The sequence below is a fragment of the Sinohyriopsis cumingii genome, chromosome 1, assembly GCF_028554795.1.
Source record: "Sinohyriopsis cumingii isolate HCF-2022 chromosome 1, ASM2855479v2, whole genome shotgun sequence".
Lineage (NCBI taxonomy): Eukaryota > Metazoa > Mollusca > Bivalvia > Unionida > Unionidae > Sinohyriopsis > Sinohyriopsis cumingii.
Window position 1 is genome coordinate 91,813,131 of NC_142961.1, and position 22,001 is coordinate 91,835,131.

Consider the following 22,001-nt stretch of genomic DNA (forward strand, 5'->3'; position numbering starts at 1 on the left):
TTGACTGAGTGTTTAGACTGACTATACAAAAATGTTAATGGCAAGCACCTATATGATCTATACCATAATCTCAAAATAGTTTGGTCAGAACTCAATAAATTTAAGTTATGATTAGTTCAGTTATGACTCAATTACTTAACTGTTTCTGTCATCAAGTGGTGGCCAAACATTCCCAAGTTTTTCCCAACTTTCATCAATATTTGCAAAATTCAAAGACTTTTCACAGTTTGAAAAAATATACTAATTCTCCTGACTTTTTCCCATTTTCCTGGTAGTGGGAACCCTGGTAAATTAATTGGAAATTCTAGTACCAACTCCATGGTATAAAGATTCTGAATCGTCCTCATTGTGCTCAGCTTTACTGTTTTCTACATCTCTGTGTAATTACTGTTCATCAATAACACTTTAGCATTATTAACTTTTTATGCATTTAAAAAAATGCAGCATAACTATGAAATGCTTTTTGCAAATTCATGGATGACCAGAAGTATCTATACTGTACTTCATAGTTTATCATGAAAAATATTTCCCGAAATATCTGTTCATTTTACAAACATAAATTTTATTTAACTCATTCAATTATTGTTATTTACTGTTCATATTTATAAACATTTCATGGACAGATTATCTTTATCAAGTGGTGGACATACAATCGACTTTAAATGCTAGAACAAAGGCACTATTACAAGAAACACTGTATATAAAAAACCACAACATATGTAAGTTTATTTTTTAATGTTTTTAAGCTTTTATGACTTTCACAACTTGGTCAAAAAAACTGGAAAAGTTTTGTTAAAGAATATACGAGGATAAGTGCAAAAAATGAAATTTGCTAAAATTTGAGAGGGAGGTTTTTAGAACGGGGTAGTTATGGAACATGTGACAACTAAATAATATCTAAGATTATATTAAATTCCTTTACCCTTCATAAAGCCAATAAAAACTTACAAGTCCTATACACAGAACCCTTTAGAAAAGGGAACTAACTCCCTCCAGAACATAAATGAAAGACTGCCACCACCAAGTTAAAGATATGTAATAAACTATTTATCTCTACTTTTACTTTTCTCTTCCATGTGACTTGACATAGTTAAAACAAGCTGACCAGCACCATCAATGAATCCCACACACTTCCAAATTTTTGTAATTTACATACTAATGAAGAACAGTTATCTCCCTTGATTTCAAAATCTACAGGTGATATGGTATAGTTGATAAATTCAGCATTGATGTAATTCTGTCTAAATTGACCAGCAAATCTGTCTCTGAAAACCGAAGTAAAAAAAAATAAGTTACTTATCAAAAGATCTTTTTCAAGGACATAAGTTAATGATGCACAAATGTAATTTCTGCTAATCATTTCATATTATAAACTGTCATATTTTGTCACCCAGAGATATAAAATCCAATATCCATTCCATTAAACTTCTGCATTTTGCTTTTTGGGATGAACTAAACAATCAAAAATAAAATAGCAATAACACTACTACTGCATTAGGTACAGCAAAGATGGACGATTCTGAACTTAAATCCCAAGATCCAAAATTAGTTTTAGAAAAATTTATTCTGCACTTCAAGGGATGTAATTTCCTCTAACTCCATGTAAGAAGATGAGGCTGATTACCCAAACTTCACAACAGGTACATTTTAGTTAAAAGCTATGAACAAAATATAACACTCATAGCCAAGTGTATTTCATGGGAAACTAGTAAGGAAATTTCTTGAATATTATCAGAAAATAAAATAATTTGTTTTCTTTAGCTACAAAATGGACTGTTTCAACATTTTGAGGAAAGATGAAAACTTTGCACCATCCCCCTGTCCAAAACACATACCAGACCACCAGCCTGTCTTGATAATAAAAGTAATATTGCTTTGAACTTGTCTCTTTCTATCCAGTCCCTAATCACACTGCCAAAGAAGGCAGTAAAATTCATACACATTACTTTGCATCATACATGAACAAGGGAGCAAGTGTCTTTCAATCACCATCTGCTGCATGGACCTGAATATAATCCAAGCTTAACTGTGAACAATGAACACCCACAGACACACACACACAGACACACACACACACATCCAGGTCTGCTGATACACAAAGAGCTTTGAATTATCAGTAAAATAAACAGACTGTACCAAGATCTTCTGGTGCATTATTCAACAGAAGATCATGGTCTCACACTGTCTACAGTTAGGCTGGCAATACCTGTTCTTGTCAGTGATAAACCTACCCCAATTTTCACAATTTTTGGGCAAATATTTACTAAGGATATCTTTGTCTGCCCACTTCCAACTTTATGACAAATTTATTTGCCTAGCCATCTGGTCTTATCAAGGGAGAAATAATTTTGATACAAGCAAATACAGTATCCAAGAAAAAGGCATTCTATTAACTTCATCCAAGCTGGATTTGTGGTTTCATTGCCGACAATTTGGTCATTTTCAAAGCAGATCTCGTCACAACTGTTTATTTTGAAAGCCTATTCCCGTACACTCAATGATATGCTGACTGGCTGAAATTTGCTTGATTTCAAATTTGGCCTGAAAAGACAAAATAAAATAATGAGTATACTTCAATACATAAAAATTACAATGTCAGCTCTAGATCTCTCTCTCTCTCTCTTGCACTGTCTGAGACAACACATATTTTCTGGAAAAAATGTTTTCTTTTTACAGATTTCTAATAACAAAATATAAGCACATAAGCACATCTTACTGAATGTACATATTAAAGCAAACAAGAAATTAAATGTTAAAGAAATAAAATCTATCAAAGTATATTCTTTCTGAAACCTTTCTAATTTTCACAACTACAGTATTGAAAGTAATGCCTACACTGTTGATCTTTGAAACTAATGCATTCAATATAATGCTACACTGTTAATCACTGAAACTACTGTAATCAGTGTAATGCCTACACTTCTAATCAGTGCAACTACTGAACTCAATATAATGCCTACACTATCAGTGCATCTACTGTATTTGATATAATGCATATTCTGTTAATTAGTGCAACTAATGAAATTCAATATAATGCCTACACTGTCAATCAGTATGTGCAACTACTGAATTCAATATAATGCCTACACTGTCAATCAGTGCAGCTATTGTATTCAATATAATGCCTACACTGTCAATAAGTGCAACTACTGTATTCAATATAATGCCTACTCTGCTGATCTTTGCAACTACTGTTTTCAATATAATGCCTATACTGCTGATCTTTGTAACTACTGTATTCAATATAATGCCTACACTGTCAATCAGTGCAGCTACTGTATTCAATATAATGCCTACACTGTCAATCAGTGCAGCTACTGTATTCAATATAATGCCTACTCTGTTGATCTTTGCAACTACTGTTTTCAATATAATGCCTACACTGCTGATCTTTGTAACTACTGTATTCAATATAATGCCTACACTGTCAATCAGTGCAGCTACTGTATTCAATATAATGCCTACTCTGTTGATCTTTGCAACTGCTGTTTTCAATATAATGCCTACACTGTCAATCAGTGCATCTACTGTACTCAGTATAATACATACACTGTTGATCTGTGTAAGTACTGTATTCAATATAATGCCTGCACTGTTGATCTTTGTAAGTAATGTATTCAATGCAATGCCAACACTGTTGATTTTTGTAACTACTGTATTCAATATAATGCCTACAATGTCAATCAGTGCATCTACTGTATTCAATATAATGCCTACACTGTTGATCTTTGTAACTATTGTATTCAATAAAATGCCTACACTGTTGATCTTTGTAACTACTGTATTCAATACAATGCCTATACTGTTAGATTTTTGTAACTACTGTATTCAATACAATGCCTATACTGTTAGATTTTTGTAACTACTGTATTCAATACAATGCCTATACTGTTAGATTTTTGTAACTACTGTATTCAATATAATGCTAACATTGCCAATCACTGCATCTACTTTATTCAATGTAATGCTCACATTGTGCACTTACAAAATTCTTTGGTTAAATTTCATGAGGTAAAAGCTCATTATAATAAGTACAATGTCATAAAAATATCCCCATCTTGATACTAAAAAAGTTAGCTCCCTTTGTTCATGTTGGTGCTAACTGTGCATTCTCTTTCCCAATATGATCATGTTTTATACAACATATATGAGATCCATTTCTGAGACTTTGTCAGGTTCCTCTCCAGTTTCATAATTTGCCAAGGGGTGAATTTCTAAATAAAGTAAATCCAAATATCTGAACTAAAGGGTTATATGTTACTTAAAGCAGAATCCAGGAATTCTTATGTTGATATAAATAAATCATTAAAACATTTAATATTTATTAAATGCTGCAGATATCAAGCATGTTAAAATTACCATAGGATCTGAATGCAAAATACGTTCTCATTGTCACTGCCCAGTGTTAAACAGCAAACGTTTGTATCAAATGTCTGAGATGAACTGAAAAAGGTTTGGCTCATCAGATTTTTAAAATTGTTACACAGAAAGTCAGATTCAGGTACTTAAATTTCATTATGAGTGTGGTTGATAGTAACATATCTATTCAAACAGTGACAGGCAAAAATCCCGATTTCTGACAAATTTTGCTTACAAGCTTGACTTAGATGGGAGCAGAATATTTCTACTTAATACAAAACAAAATCATAAACTAGATGAACTGAGAAATATAGTTTCAACTGTAATCTGTGAAAAATATTCCAATATTTGGTGATTTTCAATGCAAAAACTGAACAGCAAGCAGACAACATATATGTGAGGAAATTTAAATTTTGTGAAAACCATGGAGAATAAACTAAGTCATAAAACCAATTGGAAATGAGACAAAAAGCATAGGCGGTAGTAATTTAAATGAAAATGAGACACCAGGCATGCATGGCGGTAAGTTAAGTGGTAATTAGACAAGAAGCATATATCATGGTAAGTTAAGTGGTAATGAGACACCAGGCAAGCAAGGTAGTAAGTAACAGTGGCAATGTAACACCAGGTATGCATAGTGGTAAATTAAGTGGTAATGAGACATCAGGCATGCATTGTGGTAAGTAAAGTTGTAATTAGACACCAAACATATACAGTGGTAAATTAAGTGGTAATGAGACACCAGGCATGAATGGTGTAAGTAACAGTGGCAACATAACAACAGGCATACATGGTTGTAAGTAGCAGGGTAATGAGACAAGGCATGCATGGTAGTAAATTATGTGATAATGGGACACCAGGCATGGATGGTGGTAAGTAACAGTGGCAATGTAACACCAGGCATGCATGTAATAAGTTAAGTGGTAATGAGACACCAGGCATGCACGGTGGTTAGTAACATGGGTAAATAGACACCAAGCATGTATGGTCATAAGCAATAGTGGTAATGAGACACCAGGCATGCATAGTGGTAAGTAACAGGGATAATGAAACACCAGGCATGCATGGTGGTAAGTGAGACACCAGGGATGCATGTGGGTAAGTTAAGTGGTAATTTGACACCAAGCATATATAGTGATGATAAGTGGTAATGAGACACCAAGCATATATGGTGGTAAGTTATGTGGTAATGAGACACAAGACAGGCATATTAAGAAGTTAAGTGGTAATGAGACACCAAGCATATATGGTGGTAAATTAAGTGGCAATGAGACACTAAGCATATATAGTGGTACATTAAGTGGTAATGAAACACCAGGCATGCATGGTTGGTAAATTCCATGAAAATCATGATGTTCTAGACAGATTCTAGCAGCCTCTGTCCTCCATCTAGATAAGCCGGGATTGAGTCAAATGTAGTTAGCAATGGATTTTGTAAGTCAGTTTGACTGAAAGGAGGAGCATGTTCTTACATAGGAATGTAGGATATAATGTTGAATATGGCACACAGAATTTACCTTAGTAAGAATCCTGGCCACATGAATGACTGTTTCTGTGTGCAAGGATATAGGTCCACATCGGATCTGAGATGTGCCACTGGCCAAGGCCATTAGAATTATCACCTGGAAAAACAATTTTATCATCATCACATAAAAAAATAATAATGTTTATATCAAATTCTTACCGATGACAATTATATCACATATAAAATCCATATTGTGATATATGTCTTTCAAGCATTTTAAAGGATTACTGCTCTAGACCAAATATCTTATAGCCCAATATTTGTTTGTTCTTACAAATGTTTACTAAACTTCAGGTAAAATAAAACAAAATTTAGCTGCAATATTTAGGGGTTATGAATAACATTTTGGACAATGGACAGCACCTCACTGGGACCTTGAGAGAAAAGGTTCACAAAATTTTGTCTCTAAGCTAAGACCACATATTATCCTGCTAATTTTATCTTGAAGAACTAGCCCCAAAGTGTGGTATGCAACACTCCTTATACTGCCAATATCCAACTATGCTAAGTTTTATCCATTTTCTCTTAAATGGCTTTAATATTATGGGATATCTGATTGTAATCCAAAGCTTGTGGACTTATGCTATCCTTTGGAAAAGCACTTAGCTTCAGATTCCTTGGCGTGATATAGCCAGTAATGTTTTAAAAGTTCCTTTGTGAAACAAACAGAAACAAAATTAAAAAATGCCAACTTTGATGAAATGGAAAATGTAGTGTGACAGATAGATGGGGACATTAATGAACAGATGGATAACATGACAAATGCATGAAAATGTAAATTACCTGTCGTACATCTTTCCTGGCTTGTGCAAAATGGGCTTGAAACAATAAACAAAATAAATGAAGCTAGAAAAACCTCAAAAATGTTTATCAAACCAGGTTTATACTTATGGGTCTTCCCTCGTTTCCTTCATTACACTTTTACACTCCGTAAGTTAAGCTTGACCTTAAACAGAAAACTGATTACAAAATACACTATAATCAAGGTAAATTTATTCCATAAAATTTTTATTTTACAAGACCAATACATACCTGATCTTGAATAAAGTCATCAATACAACCACCATGACACAGCTGGTTCAATAACATCTCACCAGCCTCCCTTCCCACCTTTTCAGCTGGGATCCCTGGTAAAGAAACACACCTTAGGTTTAAATACCAAAGTACAATGGTTACTCACTATAAATCACCTCATTATGGAATGGTCCCTCATATACCGTATATACTTGCTTATAAGACAAGTCAAACTGCAAACTGGTCAGACCAGTTCTGCTGTCCCATAATGTGCCAGCAGCAGATCTGGGTCTGTGCAGTTGGTAGGAGTAACCTGTAAAACAAACAGCATAGATCCTGATCTGCAGGTGCATTATGCTATGGCAGATTAGGATCTTTGTTGTTTGCAGTTTGACTTGACTTGAAAGGGACTATGTATGGTACCACAAGAACGATCATGGATCCCATTTTAGGGTTAAATAATTTACATATTCAACCCACCTCACTAAATGGCAACCTCACTCATAAGGAAATACACTTATTTTGAGTCCCCTGAACAGTGTTATGATGACGAACCACTGCAGTAGCACACTTGGTTTGTGTTTCTTTTGTGTCTGGCTTGATCCCTGGTTCAAACTGAGATAAGGGTAGTTGCTCTTCAATCTAAGGTTGATTAGCCCCACCTCAAAACTGTGATAAACCTGTGCAGCACCCAAATGTGAAAAACTAGACCAAAACTGACGTGTGTGTGCATGTGTACACGTGTGCGTACGCATGTGTGTGTGAGAAATTTGGATTTTTAATTTAACAATTTTTCAGTCATATCGCTACAATGTCTGCAGTGTGACAGTTTATAGTGATGTCTAGCACAGGGCATCATGCCACAGACATGTAGCATCATGTCCCACACAGTCACATTATCCTGACACCAGGCTGACCAATCCTAACACTAACCTGTTAATGCTGAGTGCCAAGTGAGGCAGCTGCTAGTCCCATTTTTACAAGTGTTTGGCATGACTCTTCCAGGGTTCAAACCTGCAACCTCCTGCATGCGAGGTGAATGCTCTAATAACTTAGGTTACCAGGGCAGTGAAGAAAATGAAGTTTACATTTTCTTAAAGCAAATTACATCACTCCCTCACTATAACGCCCTTCCTTAAAGCATGGTATAGTCATGGACCCTTCATTATAACATGGTTCCTTTCATAACAATACAAGTAGTTAACAGAATTATCAGAATGCTCTCCAGTATAATAAATTCTTACCTTTATTCTTGTCCTAGTTTTATCTGTAGTAATCAAATTTTTTATAACCATCAATGGACTAAAAGAGGAAAACATTCCAAATTTCCAATCAGAAACTGATATCGAGGTCAAAGGTTGAGTTTATGAAGTATGCACAGTGTACAATTATTTCATTGCCATTAATAGGAATAGAAACATCTATAACATAGAGATTTTAACTGACCACTTGATAAAAAATATTTTGGTAACATCATGTGGTGTGTGATTAAATGAGAGAACAATGGGAGCAGCAATGTTACTATGTTCTTGTTGTTGTTGTAGGGTTTAACGCCATTTTTCAGCACACGATAGGCTATACATGGTGGCCAGTATTAATGGCGGAGGAAGAACCCGGGAAAACCACAGAAAGAACCACTGACTCATGAAAAGTTACTCGCAAGCTTTCTCACAAACCCACATTAGCTGAATCAGAGACTCGAACCCATGCAGACAGAGGTGAGATGGCAGTGATCCATAATGGAAAGCGCTTTAGACCACTCGGCCACTTGGGGCCCCTACTGTGTATGATTAAATGAGAGAACAATGGAAGCAGCAATATTACAAATTTGCAACAGGAACATAGACCTTCATGTCACATATTAAAACTGCTGTTTGATCTTGTTATCCTCTAATATCTCTCTTATATATCACTAATATAGAAATAAAAATTCATCACCTGCATGTCATCTTTGAAATATGAAGATAACAGAATTTAATCCTACAAGTAATGAATACAAGAGATGGGTGTGAGATGAATAAAAAGGGGTAAAATCTCATTACCTCTATTTGAAAATATGGCATACAATTTTATCTTTAAAATAACTTCAACCACTTTTTTGTTACAACTGTCAAATCTACAACAATTGCTGTTTTATGAATTTCTTTATGTTAAATTAAAATAACTCATATTTGGTACCATTTTAAAGCTAAATATGAAATTTAAGAATATCACTTTTCTGCTGACAGCTCAGATTCATTAGCCACTTGTCTGGACACTCACATTATTGCCACACCCTTATGAAAAGACTCCCACACAACTGTATAAAGGATGTGACAGTTTTGTGAATCTCTGTATAAAAGATGTCTCTGATACATAGGTGTCAACCCTTTGAGATGAAAACCTGTACACCAGACCAATAAAAACCTTACAAAGACACAAAAAAAACTTACACGAAAATATGTATTCATACGTTAAGTAAGATCAACAGTTTTAAAACACAAATGCTATACACAAATTATTATGACACATATTTACATAACTATTTACATTTCTGAAACTTTATTTCATTCTTTTTACTTATAACATTATCATCTCCCTGCTTTGGCTAAGCAAAGAAGCTTTTGATGGATGCTCCCTTCTTCATTTCAAAATTTCTTTCATGCAGTTTTGTCCTGAAGTATTCCTCCAGATCATATATGTTCGACACCACCAGTTTAATGTCTTTACTGCATATTTTACAAAAAGCATGTGAAGATCCTAACTTGGATACATCTACAATGCCAGGGAAGACTTTAATCAAAAATAGCCTGAAACTTGTCACGACCTTAGTCAGTGTCTTCAAGCTTGCGTTTCTTTTGAGTTAGGCTCAGCCATTTGATGGATGGAATATTTCAACTAGATGAGAGAAATAAAAAAATAAAAATTTAAAAGTTTAGATTTGACATGTGATAGAGGAATATCTCCTGATTACAAATATGTTACGAATTTATATTTGTCCTCATAAACCCAAGATATTATGCCAGGAGCTATCCAAAAATTGAAATCTAGAAATAATTTTTTTACAAAGTAGCAGTCCAGAAGTTTATACCTTGTAAGCTGTTGATCATTTCTATTAAAATTGTGTATCTGGTATTTGAAAAATTATGAATTTGCTATATGGTGTGCCAATTTTGGTCACAAACTTGATATAAATTGGCAGTGTTACATATTTTCAAGTCACTCAGTATCTGTACTACAGCCATCAATATGGCAATGCATTTTCCTGTTTGCATTACCTATCTGATAAACTCAAAACTATAACAGCATGATAAAATGCCAGCGCTAAAATCAGTAGAGTATTTATTTTTAATTAGTAGATTGTTAAATTTTTTTAATAAATCGACTTTGTCTCCACACAGACAAATCGGACGAATTACAGTTAAACCAACATGATTGCCACACTATGTAAAGTATGCAAACTTTATGTATTTGATAGCAATAAGAATAAATAATAAAATAATAATGTATAAAATAAGAAAACATACCTACTACACAGGTAGTTAGTCAATATTAGAAATTCGAGTGTGCGTCTAATCTCTGCATGATAAACGACAAGATCACAAACAGGAGTTAAACCATGAATGAAACTCATTTCATTATCAAAGGAAAAGTGCGTTTTTTTAGTATGATTTGATTGGTTGTTTCAGGTCACCATAGTCTCACTGAATTCTCATGTTAAAAAAACATTATGCCAAGAGTCCTGGATGCGCACAAAACGAAAAAACAAAAATGTTTTTAAATTTAAACATTTTATGAAAAAATGTACAAAACGATTGTATGGCCATACACTGACAAAAAAGGAAAAAACCGTACAAATTACAGGTAAACCATACAAGTTGACACCTATGCTGATAGAACAGATCAAATTATTTGGCCTGGTATACTGTGTATAACCAAGCATTTCATTTTGGTCAAGCAAGGGCAAGCTCCTTCTGCATGACCTTGTGGATTTCCAGCTTGGTTAGGTTGTTGTTCACTCATCATTCCAACTACTGACTGCTTAACCTCAGCACCCTCAGCCAGTGGTACAGAGACTCAGTTGAGACAGGTACTCCATGTAGGACACAGCCAAATAAGTGAGCTCGACCAAAAATCCGTACCTTGGACAGGTTTTTGACTAAGTCCCTGGATGCTATGCACAGTAACTACATAGCCAAAATGCCAGACTATGCTCTATCTTGCAATAGGCACAATAACAGTAATGTTCAGCAAAAGCTAGCACTGCTCATTCATAAACGGAATCATCACAAGAACATCTTAGAACCAGCTGTCCTGTGGGTGGTATAAAAGAGGGACCAGTGTGTCTGAAAAGTGCCTTTTGTGTCACTTAAATAAGAGCTGCTGTGCCCTATCACTGTATGGGTATCACTGTGCCCTATCACTGTATGTATATCACTGTGCCCTGTCACTATATGGGTATCACTGTGCCCTATCAGTGTATGGGTATCACTGTGCCCTATCGCTGTATAGGTATCACTGTGCCCTATCACTATATGGGTATCATTGTGCCCTATCACTGTATGGGTATCACTGTGCCCTATCGCTGTATAGGTATCACTGTGCCCTATCACTATATGGGTATCATTGTGCCCTATCAGTGTATGGGTATCACTGTGCCCTATCGCTGTATAGGTATCACTGTGCCCTATCACTATATGGGTATCATTGTGCCCTATCACTGTATGGGTATCACTGTGCCCCATCACTATATGGGTATCACTGTGCCCTATCATGTATGAATGCATGGGATAACATAAGCATATCAGCTAGCTTCCACTGCTACAGAAATCAACTCTATCCATGACAGAATGCAAGGGCCTTGTGCATCTCCTGGCACTAGCCACTGTCATATCCTTTTCTAGGTTTCATTATATATAAATTCTAATAGTTTGAAATACATTTTCTATATCTAAACATATAGAACAAGTCCATACAATTATGAGATGTTTTATTTCCACAGACCTGGAAACTACATTTTTTATTCTTTAAAATCATATTCATCCATATGTGAAGTGGCATTTATAGTACATACAAGATGACTGATTGTACCAGTTCAATTTGTTTTATTATTACTGCTACAATACAGTACCAAACTTGCTTGATACATAGGGATATGAAATTAATGTAGTAGTTAAAAAGATTAATACATCCTTTTGTATACCACATATTCGTAAATTATGCTTCAGGTTGTATTCCATAGTGACTGTTTTAAGAATTAATTCCAACAAAAAAGCATTCCATTACTGGATCTGTATTTAATATATACATTGTACAAAAATGCACACTTTTTGGAGATCTTTTTTTGCAGGCAATAAAATAAGTTGCTTGCACTTACTATGAGCAAAACACCATGTAAAAGATTTAATTATATGCTGATTTTTCCCCCGTTAACTTTACATTGTCAGAATCGTGCAGTATTACCCGATACTGAACCCACGCACCAATACACATAAAGCATTCACGTGCATAAAGGAACTACTTTCTACTGTAAACAAACAATGGACGCAGACTCCAGCACTTTTGATTTGTAAACAAATCATGTACACTTGCAAGAAAAGTTCCTTACAAATAAAATACAAGTGACAAGTCATATACTGTCTTCTTTAGCTGGTGATAAGAATGGCAAAAAAATATACTTACAGTTTTACATCCTGAATTTCCTCAAAATGTACTTTCTTAGTTCTGCAAATCCGAATTACATGAGCCATGTCATAGGTTCTCAATCTTGATTACATATTTTGAAACTGTACTGTAATTTCGATGATAAGTGCAAGTACATCCTCCTTACTGCACTCAATAAGCATTAAATTCCATAGCATCTTTTTGATAATTGCAATTGAAAGACTTCATATTTTTGTCTCACATTAGAATTTCAAACATTCAGTGACAGAAACAGAAACACATTTGCAAACGTCAACATGCTTCTCCCTTGATTCTTCAATCCCATGTATTTCATGTGGAATTGTCACATAGAAATCCAGTCCAAATCACGAAATTTCATAGGATCAAAAAAAATACCAAAATCTATTCATTCCAGATCAAATGGAAAAGTTGTTGCAATGCACATTCATTCACAACATGACTCCAAATTTCAATTTTAACTAGACGTGCCATTTTCTTTCGAAAGTTATGTCGAGCACATGACTAAGTTCAAATTTATCTGGGCGGAGTAATGTGTGCAGTAATAATGTTGTTGTTGTGTAATGATGAATATGCACTTGTGTATACAGTTTGGAATATGGCATACTATTCCTCAGAGAATACACAAGACTGGGTATCAGAAATTGAAGCCACACGAGTACCAGTTTGTTATTTTGTGAAAAATGGGTCATTATAAGAAAATGGAGATCATCTGATGTACATGTTTGTAATGAGTGATCAGTGAGCAACCACATTGTTCTTCCTAAGTTGTATCAACAATAAATTCATAGTCTAGCCCAGTGGTTCCCAATTGTTTTGGGACCACCGCCCCCTTAGTTATCCTCAATGCCCCCTACCTTACCCTGTAAAAAGTATTATTCAGCATTAGCGCCCACCTCGGTAATCCCACTGCTCCCCAGGGATTAGTACTGCCCACTTTGGGAACCACTGGCCTAGCCACTAAAACTCCTTACGCTGGTCATTTTGGTGTCAATAAAACTTGTCCCAAGGTCCTGGGTCATTTTTATTTGCCCCCAAAAAATGTGATGTTTGTAAGTACCATAGATCTTGTCACACTTGTCAAATGATAGGAAGTCCCAATCAGAAGATATCTAAGGCACATCTGCAACCTATTCCTGCATTTGACCATTTCACAAGCCATTTAGCAGAAAAATGGTAGACTGTCGGTTTCTTACATAATACCAAGTCAAGCAACCAATAAATGTGGGCATCCTCAAGATTTCCACAGGCTATTCCTTTGAAGAATAATAAAGCAAAAACTGTTCTAGAAGATTAGGCAGTGTTTTTTTAAGACTTGTGTACCCCCCCCCAATCTTTCCAGCAATTTTATGTTTGATTATTTCCAAACAACTTATTCATGGATTAGACATCCAACAGTTTCATTTTTCTGCCTATCACCCTGAAAGTCATGGGGCTAGCACAAGTCCAAAATAACTCTCTCCTACCCAGAATATATGTATACAATTATATTGTATCAAACCTTAAAAAAGATGATGATCAGTACAATCCTGCATTGTATAGTTATTCTGTAAGATCAGGAAAGTTTTTTCCCATGTTGGTAATTATCACAAACTGAAAAACTCCATGACTACCCTAAAACAGCAATATACTATCCCAAAACACCCTCAACTACCCAGGATACATGTAGGCAATTAAATAAAATCAAACCAAATAAAACGACAGTAATCAGTAAAATTCTACCCTGTATAATTATCGAGTACGATCAGTAGAGTTTTTCTCTTGCTGATACTTGCTGAAGGAAAGACCCTAAGACTGTCCCAAAACATGCTAATCAACCCAGGATACATTTATACAATTACAATACGTTAAGGAAATATGCTGTTTTGGTGCATTCTCTCTCTCTCTTTGATTACAGATAATTCGCTAAACTACTTTTATGTTGCAAAGGGCAGCACACTTAATAAGTCTGAATCATGGGTCACTACATTCATATTAAAAAAAATTCTTTAGCTTTTTTTTGTAATCTTTCATGTGACAATGAGCTGCTGAATAATTAGGTTTTAACACCATTTTTCAGCACAAGATAGGCTATACATGGCGGCCAGTATAATTGGTGGAGGAAGAACCCTGGAAAACCCCGGGAAGAACCACCGACCCATGAGAAGCTATTGGCAGGCTTTCTCACGTACCAACGTTAGCCGAGGCTGAGACTCAACTCACGCAGACAGAGGTGAGATGGCAGTGATCCATAATGGTGATCGCTTTAAACCACTCGGCCACTCGGGGCCCCAGGGACTGAAAGAGTTATAATGTTGATCAACACAAAATGAATGCCGTAAAGCTCCGTGGGTAGCATTAATTATTTCTGGTAAAGGAAAAACATTAGAAATTTAGAGTGCCATCTGTTGTCATAATGGGGTGCTAATCTATAGTATGCAATTATGACGACAGATGGCGACACAAGTAGGACAACAAAGACAATGATGATAAAACTTAGTATTTAAATTGTTGCAAGCCCAAATCTGTATGAAAACAGCAGTTGAAATGATGTAACTGTAATATGGCAAGTTTATAAACAGAATATCCAAAACTTGAAATAACTGACATAGCATTTGCCATGCAACTAACTACAGAATCAATTCAGTAGTTAGCAAGGTACAATGATGCAGAAGGAAAGTAGATCTAAGCACTTGCAAGCAGCCATTTGCAGCTTGCATCAATGAAAGATAGAAAATTCATTACTAGATTTATGAATGTATTACTTGCAAGCAGCCATTCACAATAATGCAGAAGGAAAGAAGAACTTGCAAACTATGTACAATTTACATCAATGAAGAATAAAATATACATGGATACAATTATGAATGCAGCACTTGCAAGCAGCCATTCACAATAATGCAGAAGGAAAGAAGAACTTGCAAACTATGTACAATTTACATCATGAAGAATAAAATATACATGGATACAATTATGAATGCAGCACTTGCAAGCAGCCATTCACAATAATGCAGAAGGAAAGAAGAACTTGCAAACTATGTACAATTTACATCAATGAAGAATAAAATATACATGGATACAATTATGAATGTAGCACTTGCAAGCAGCCATTCACAATAATGCAGAAGGAAAGAAGAACTTGCAAACTATGTACAATTTACATCAATGAAGAATAAAATATACATGGATACAATTATGAATGCAGCACTTGCAAGCAGCCATTTACAATACTGTATCAAGGATGATTAGAAAATACATGCATAGAATTATGGTGGTAATCCGCCTCCATAACAGTGTGATGGACAGCCTTGTTCTCTTCAGGCTTGATAAAGTGACAGCCAACCATGCCGGGATAACTGGGTTGCAGTCAAAAGCAATGGGCCAGCTATGCAAATCCGATGAAGTCTTGAGTTAGTAGTCCATTAATAGCCACCCAGGTTGACAAGCTGCATTGGTAGTCCAACCAATCAAAGTATGGGGCATACTCTCCCATGAAACTGCCCAAGTGACTATGTCAAGGCTCACAACTTCAGATGCCTTATAGCCATTAAGGTGCTGTTCCCATAGTTCCCACGCTTTTCTAAATATAAATGCCCAGGTCTTATCCAGGTTTTTTCCATGATGAAATTAATTTTTTCAAGGTTAACATATGACCATTACTGAATGGAATTAAAGAAATTTTGGATTATAAAACAGGCATTTTCCAAATCTGAAGATGTTTCTCTTTCAAGACTCTCCAAAACATATGTCAGAAAAGAATTGATCATGTACAAAACCACAAAATGAGCCACACAAAACAAATCTGACTATATTCCTATTAATTGGCATTTAAAGTCATTTAAATGTACAGAATACAAATCCTAACTTTACTCTGCTGACCTGCATTATGTTGCTACATGGAAACAACATAATGAGCATAAATTGTTTTGTTTCCTTTCAAACCTTTAACTCTGAATAATTCTAGAGCAATATATGTGCATGTTATACGAAGTAAACATTTCCTATCACAGTATGAAAAAAAAACAATAAAATACCAAGTATTAGAATCTTACCTTGTAAAGAAAAAAGTTTAACCCTGAATTTGTGTGTGCCAATAAAATCTCAAACAAGATTTTTCAAAAAACCTAAACTAATTATGATGATTTGGTTAAAAATTCCATCATTTAAAGACATTTACAAAAGGGTTGATTTAAATTTTGACAAAAAACCTTCAAAATTATATATTGCTGTATAAACAAGGACTGAATTTTCTGTAAAATCAACTTGTCTTCTTGTAGTTCAATAAACCAGTCCCCAAACCTGTACTGATACATGGACACTTATCATTTCTTAATACATAAGAAAAGGGACGACAATTTCCCAATTCTCCTGTGGTCCATTTAAGATCTGAAACCAATGCTTCAAGTTACAAGTCACTGTGTAATAATTTTGCACCAAACATCAGCTCAGAGATTTGACATTTTTCTAATCTGGGTTTCCTCCGAATATTCCAACCCCATTTTTCACATATGGACATTTAGGATGGAGTGTGGGTTCAGAGCAATTCAATATAAAAAATTTGGAATCTGCTGCCACAGTAAGATAGCTTACCAGCAGGCCTAGCAAATTTAACCTATGTTATATTGACTTATACCTGCATGAAATCGATAGGAAAATTATTTATTTTCTCAAAAATGGCAAGTATTATAATTGTTATGTATTTAATCTGCTGAGAGACTAGACGAAACTCAGCATAGATGAAACCTGACCCAGTACTCGCCATTTGCGTTAATGGTCACATGACTTCACAAATCTCAAACAACAACATCGGAAGTCCAATAGTCACATGATATCAACAACAAACTCCTTTTCAATGTTGTTGTACAAAATTTCAATTATATTAAATAAAAGTCTGATACCTTTTGTAAAAACCAGAAAGAACATATAATTCTCAACATTTTTATTTCGAGAACAACTACAAGAAACTTGGCTAGTCTGATTCATCAAGCAGAGTAGTCTGGTTCCCTGCTTCATATGCTCCCTACGTGAGAGAGCACATGTCAATGAAGTCGTCATGTGATACAACAAAACTCTGGAAGCTGGTCTCAGAATAAATATAAAGAATTTTGTGCCCTTTTGTTTTTGTATTTTATTTCAACGACTTTCATTTTAAAAAAATTCTATAATATTTGAAAATGATGGTTGTGAGATTGTGTCTTCTTATGCGACTAGTAATCGAAATCGCTAATACCAGATCAAATTTCACCAACGCATTAGTTTTATTGTTGTTCAGCGTTGTTCAGCAGATTAAAGGAATAACGATTTTAATACTCACAATTTCTGAGAAAAGAAATAATTTTTATATCAATTTTATGCAGCTATAAATTGACTTAACAATGTATAAGTTTGCTAGCCATCTGCTAAGCAGCTATGCTTTAACACCACCATGTTGGCCTCTTGTGATGCTAAACTTGTTTTCATACATTCCATAAAAAAAAAAAAAATACGGATATTGAGCTGTGAAACAAAAAGTCTACCAGATGAATCTAATCCAATGCGCATTTGGATTGTCTCAACAAATATATTTATGGCAAGCACCAAAATGATCCATACTGCAACCTCCTAATATTCTGGTTAGAACTCAATAAATTTAACTCACAATCAGTTCAGTACGACTCAATTACATAATTGTTTTGGGTGTCAAGTTGTGAAGAAAAATTCCAAGGTTTTTCCAGACTTTCGTCAATATATGCAAAATTCAAGGACTTTTCACGGTCAGGAAAAAAGTTATCATTTCTCCTGACTTTTTCCCGATTTCCCGGTAGCATGGGAACCCTGTGTTCCAGAGACCACCATGCCAAAAATCTTTTTGCATGCATGGTGGATGTCTTCCAACATAGCAATGAAGTTGGTTTCCTTCATTTTATTCTTTGACAACACTAGCAGCAGTGGAGGCCTCACTAGAGACTTCAGCAGCCAAATCATCTGCTGCAGAGCATGAATCTAGCTGCAGGCCTTGATAATCTGCAGGTCCAGTTTTATTGCCAAGAACCCAAATTGCCTTTGACTCCCTATCTGTAATCTAATGAATTCCAGGCATCATCATCATAGACTATCTTTCCAGGCCTGGCCATTGTGGATGACGAGCTCCATTGCTGATTCATTGAGCTGTACTTGCTATTATAAATGTCATCACTAGTTATATCCATCAGAATAACTGCATGCCAATGGAACCTTTCCAAATCAGCTACATTATTGAATATTGCACCTGTCTCATGTACTCACCTTTCCCATTCCATTAGCTTCTGTAAGACCCTGACCTCTGAGGGCATTTTAGAAATGTTGTAATGCACATTGAGCAATGCAGTTCAGGTTGAATTCCTTCCAAAGGGTCAGGTTATTGGTATCGAGTACTTGGATAGAATACAGACTGAGCATTACTGTCATCACCAGGTAATATTTTAGTAAAGTAAATACCAGTTAGGTCTAGGCTTCTGTTTAAGGTGTGATATTACCTAGTCAAGGTCAAAGGGTGCATGAAGTTACTCAATCTCACCCAAGTGGGCAATTTTCTGTGACTGAGCCTTTTGCCACGCCTAAGTTGATCAAGCAATACATTGGCCACACATCAGCAATCATGTTTCTCCCAAATTTGTCAAACCTCCACCAGTTTTGTAAACTAATCACATATTACACATGATAACTGTACATATACCATAGTACATATCAACAAATCTCTACTAAGGGGTGTGATGATGGCTCTAGTAACGTAAGGGCAAACTTTTTCTCTGTGCCCTCTTTTCAGTGTACCGTATTTACCGCATATGTTGGGACAAGATAAAATAATTATTTTTTTCCTGTCCCAGAACTTATGGTGAAACATTTTTTTCACTTTGGTCATATGTCAAAAGACTTAAGAAATGAAATAAATTTGCATTGCATTTGTGCTCCCCCACCCCCAACTGCATGTCGCAATGAAATAGATAAATAAAACGCTTAATTGATAATAAAAAGAAAGAAACTAACCTTGTGCTGTTATCATTTATTCCTTTTTTCAACATGAGCATTAAAGAATAAAATATTTCCACGAAATCCATATAAGTAGTGTAGGCTTCCATACTGTAGCGTGTATCAATTATGTCCGATACCACACACCATGTTGTTCACTGACATGAACACCGAGAAACAATTGTGTGTGGTTGTGCTCAAAGGTTTGAACATGTTATCTGACTGAAAACTGGAGCCAACAAAATTGCATACAAGAGGGAAATAGTCAACTGATATCTTGAAGACGCTATTCACACATGACACGGTGTTGGGTGCAAAATAATCAAGATTGAATTATATCCAGGTCTACTGTATGACAATATCTCGCAAAAAAAAATCATCATTTGAAAACACATTCACATGAGTGCAAGTGACAGTCTTTTCACCAGCTAGGGTAACATAATTATCCTTACTATACCAAGCACTTATAATCCCAGGTGGTGAATAAACACGACTGGCAGCAAGCAGTTAACTCCTTCTTTGAACCTACCAACAGGACATCAAAGACAAAAGGTTATTTTTATTACAAAGCAGGCGATCTCAGAAGCCGACCCCAGTTACTTTATTTTGTAAAGGATATCAATACAAAGGTTATTTTATTGCAAAGCAAGCCGACATCGGAAGTTGACTATGGATTCTGTGAAGTAAGCCGATTTTTTTTTTTTTTTTTTTGAATATACAAAGACGGACAAGATATGGAAGCATACTTGGGTTCCTTTTCAACTGTATTCATGGGAATTTTGAAAATAAATTGAAACAATGGAACAAATTTTAAAGTGACACAATATAGTGCTTTGTGCACAGATGTCGATGACCCAGCGTCACCCAGAATATTTGAAGAAAATAAAATCACGTGATGAATTCGTTAAGGCCAGAAGAGAACTTTACTGTATGCCAGTATCTTGCAAATAAAAATCATTATTTTAAAGCACTTTCACTTGAGTGCAAGTGACAATCTTTTTGCCAGCGCGGGTTACATAACTATCATTAATATTTACCCGCAGACATCAGTGCACCTTTGTATTAATTATTACTAAAGATGCCAAGCACATATAAGACTGGTGGTAAATAAACACAACTGGCAGCCAGCAGTAAACTTCTTTGAACTTGCCGACAGGACATCAAAGACAAAGGTTATTTTTATTACAAAGCAAGCAGACGTTGGAAGCCGACTTTGGACTCGGAAGCCGATTTTTTTTTTAAAAGGATAACAATACAAAGGTTATTTTATTGCAAAGCAAGCTGACCTCAGATGCCGACTACTGGATTCTTTTAAGTGTGCCAATTTATCTTTTTAGCTTTGAATATACAAAGACAGCCGAGATATGGAAGCTAACTTTGGTTCCATTCCAACAGTATTCACAAAATGTTTGACAATAAAGTAAAACAATGGAACAGTTTTTAAAGTTGCACAATATAGTGTTTCGTGCGCGAACATCGATGACCCAGCATCATCCAGAAGATGTGGAGAAAATAAAATCACATGATGAATTCGTGATAGCCAGAAGAGAAACAGATCATTTCGCCGATAATATGATCATTAACATGGATGAAACTCTAGTGTACTTTGATCGCATTCCTGGATGGACTGACGATAAGATGGGCATCAAAAGTGTGAGAATTAGCAAGACTAGTGCAGATTTGAAAAAAATCTTCCTTTTGTTCTTGCAGTTTCCACATCAGGTGGTGTGACACATGCCTCCAACAATTTTTCATGGTATGAGAAAGTTAAAAAAGTATTCATGTACCAAAATAATAGACCGTATGTGTGCAGGAGAAGGGTTGTGTTGATGAGATGCTGCTGCAGTGGATTAAAGAGTTTTATCTCAAGTACAGTTTTATATTTAAAAATTAAAATTTCAGTTGGATTGCAATTTCTGACATGTAATTTTCGAATGATTTAAAAGGTGTCCCACAACTTACGACTCAAAAAAACCGATGTGTCCCAGAAGATACAGTGCACAAAAAAATTACTTTTAAAATTAATTTATGGTGTTCCAACAAATACGGTGTCCCAACATATGCGGTAAATACGGTAGATATGGTTTCAGGAGGCTTTTTGACAGGCACAGTTTCTGCATATATTAAATAGTTTTGTGACTGCTTCTGTACCCCACACTGATGACAAGAAACAGGAGGGCTATGGCCTTGTCTTTGTTTTTGCAAATGGAGTCCATAAAACCTGTATATGCTGCCATATATTTTACATGTGATAAACAGGAAACACTGCCCCTTATTGTGTCCCCTCATAATTGATGCTTGTCAATACACTGTCTTTTCTCTGTTAAATGATTATCAAGACTGCTAAACTTGGTATCATGAATCTTGCACAGCTTTTCATGGCACTGGGCATCCTGGTGGCCACAAAAGAGTTGGCCTCAAGCATGCTCACTTTTGCAAGGGGTTCTGTGGCATTCTGTTTGATCTTTTGCAAGGG

The 22,001-nt window shown here is 35.4% G+C and overlaps 1 protein-coding gene across 1 annotated transcript in view; it reads right to left on the minus strand.

The window, feature by feature from the left end:
• Positions 1–541: 541 nt before the first annotated feature.
• The window catches only part of LOC149807340 (RNA 3'-terminal phosphate cyclase-like), a 68,417-nt gene continuing 46,957 nt past the window's right edge, over positions 542–22,001 (minus strand). Inside the window, exons 9-11 of the mRNA XM_089965532.1 lie at positions 6,917–7,011; positions 5,877–5,981; positions 542–2,541 (exon numbers count right to left, since the gene is read on the minus strand). Coding sequence (XP_089821658.1) covers positions 2,458–2,541; positions 5,877–5,981; positions 6,917–7,011 — 284 coding nt within the window. The 3' untranslated portion in view covers positions 542–2,457. The remainder of the gene's footprint in view (positions 2,542–5,876; positions 5,982–6,916; positions 7,012–22,001) is intronic.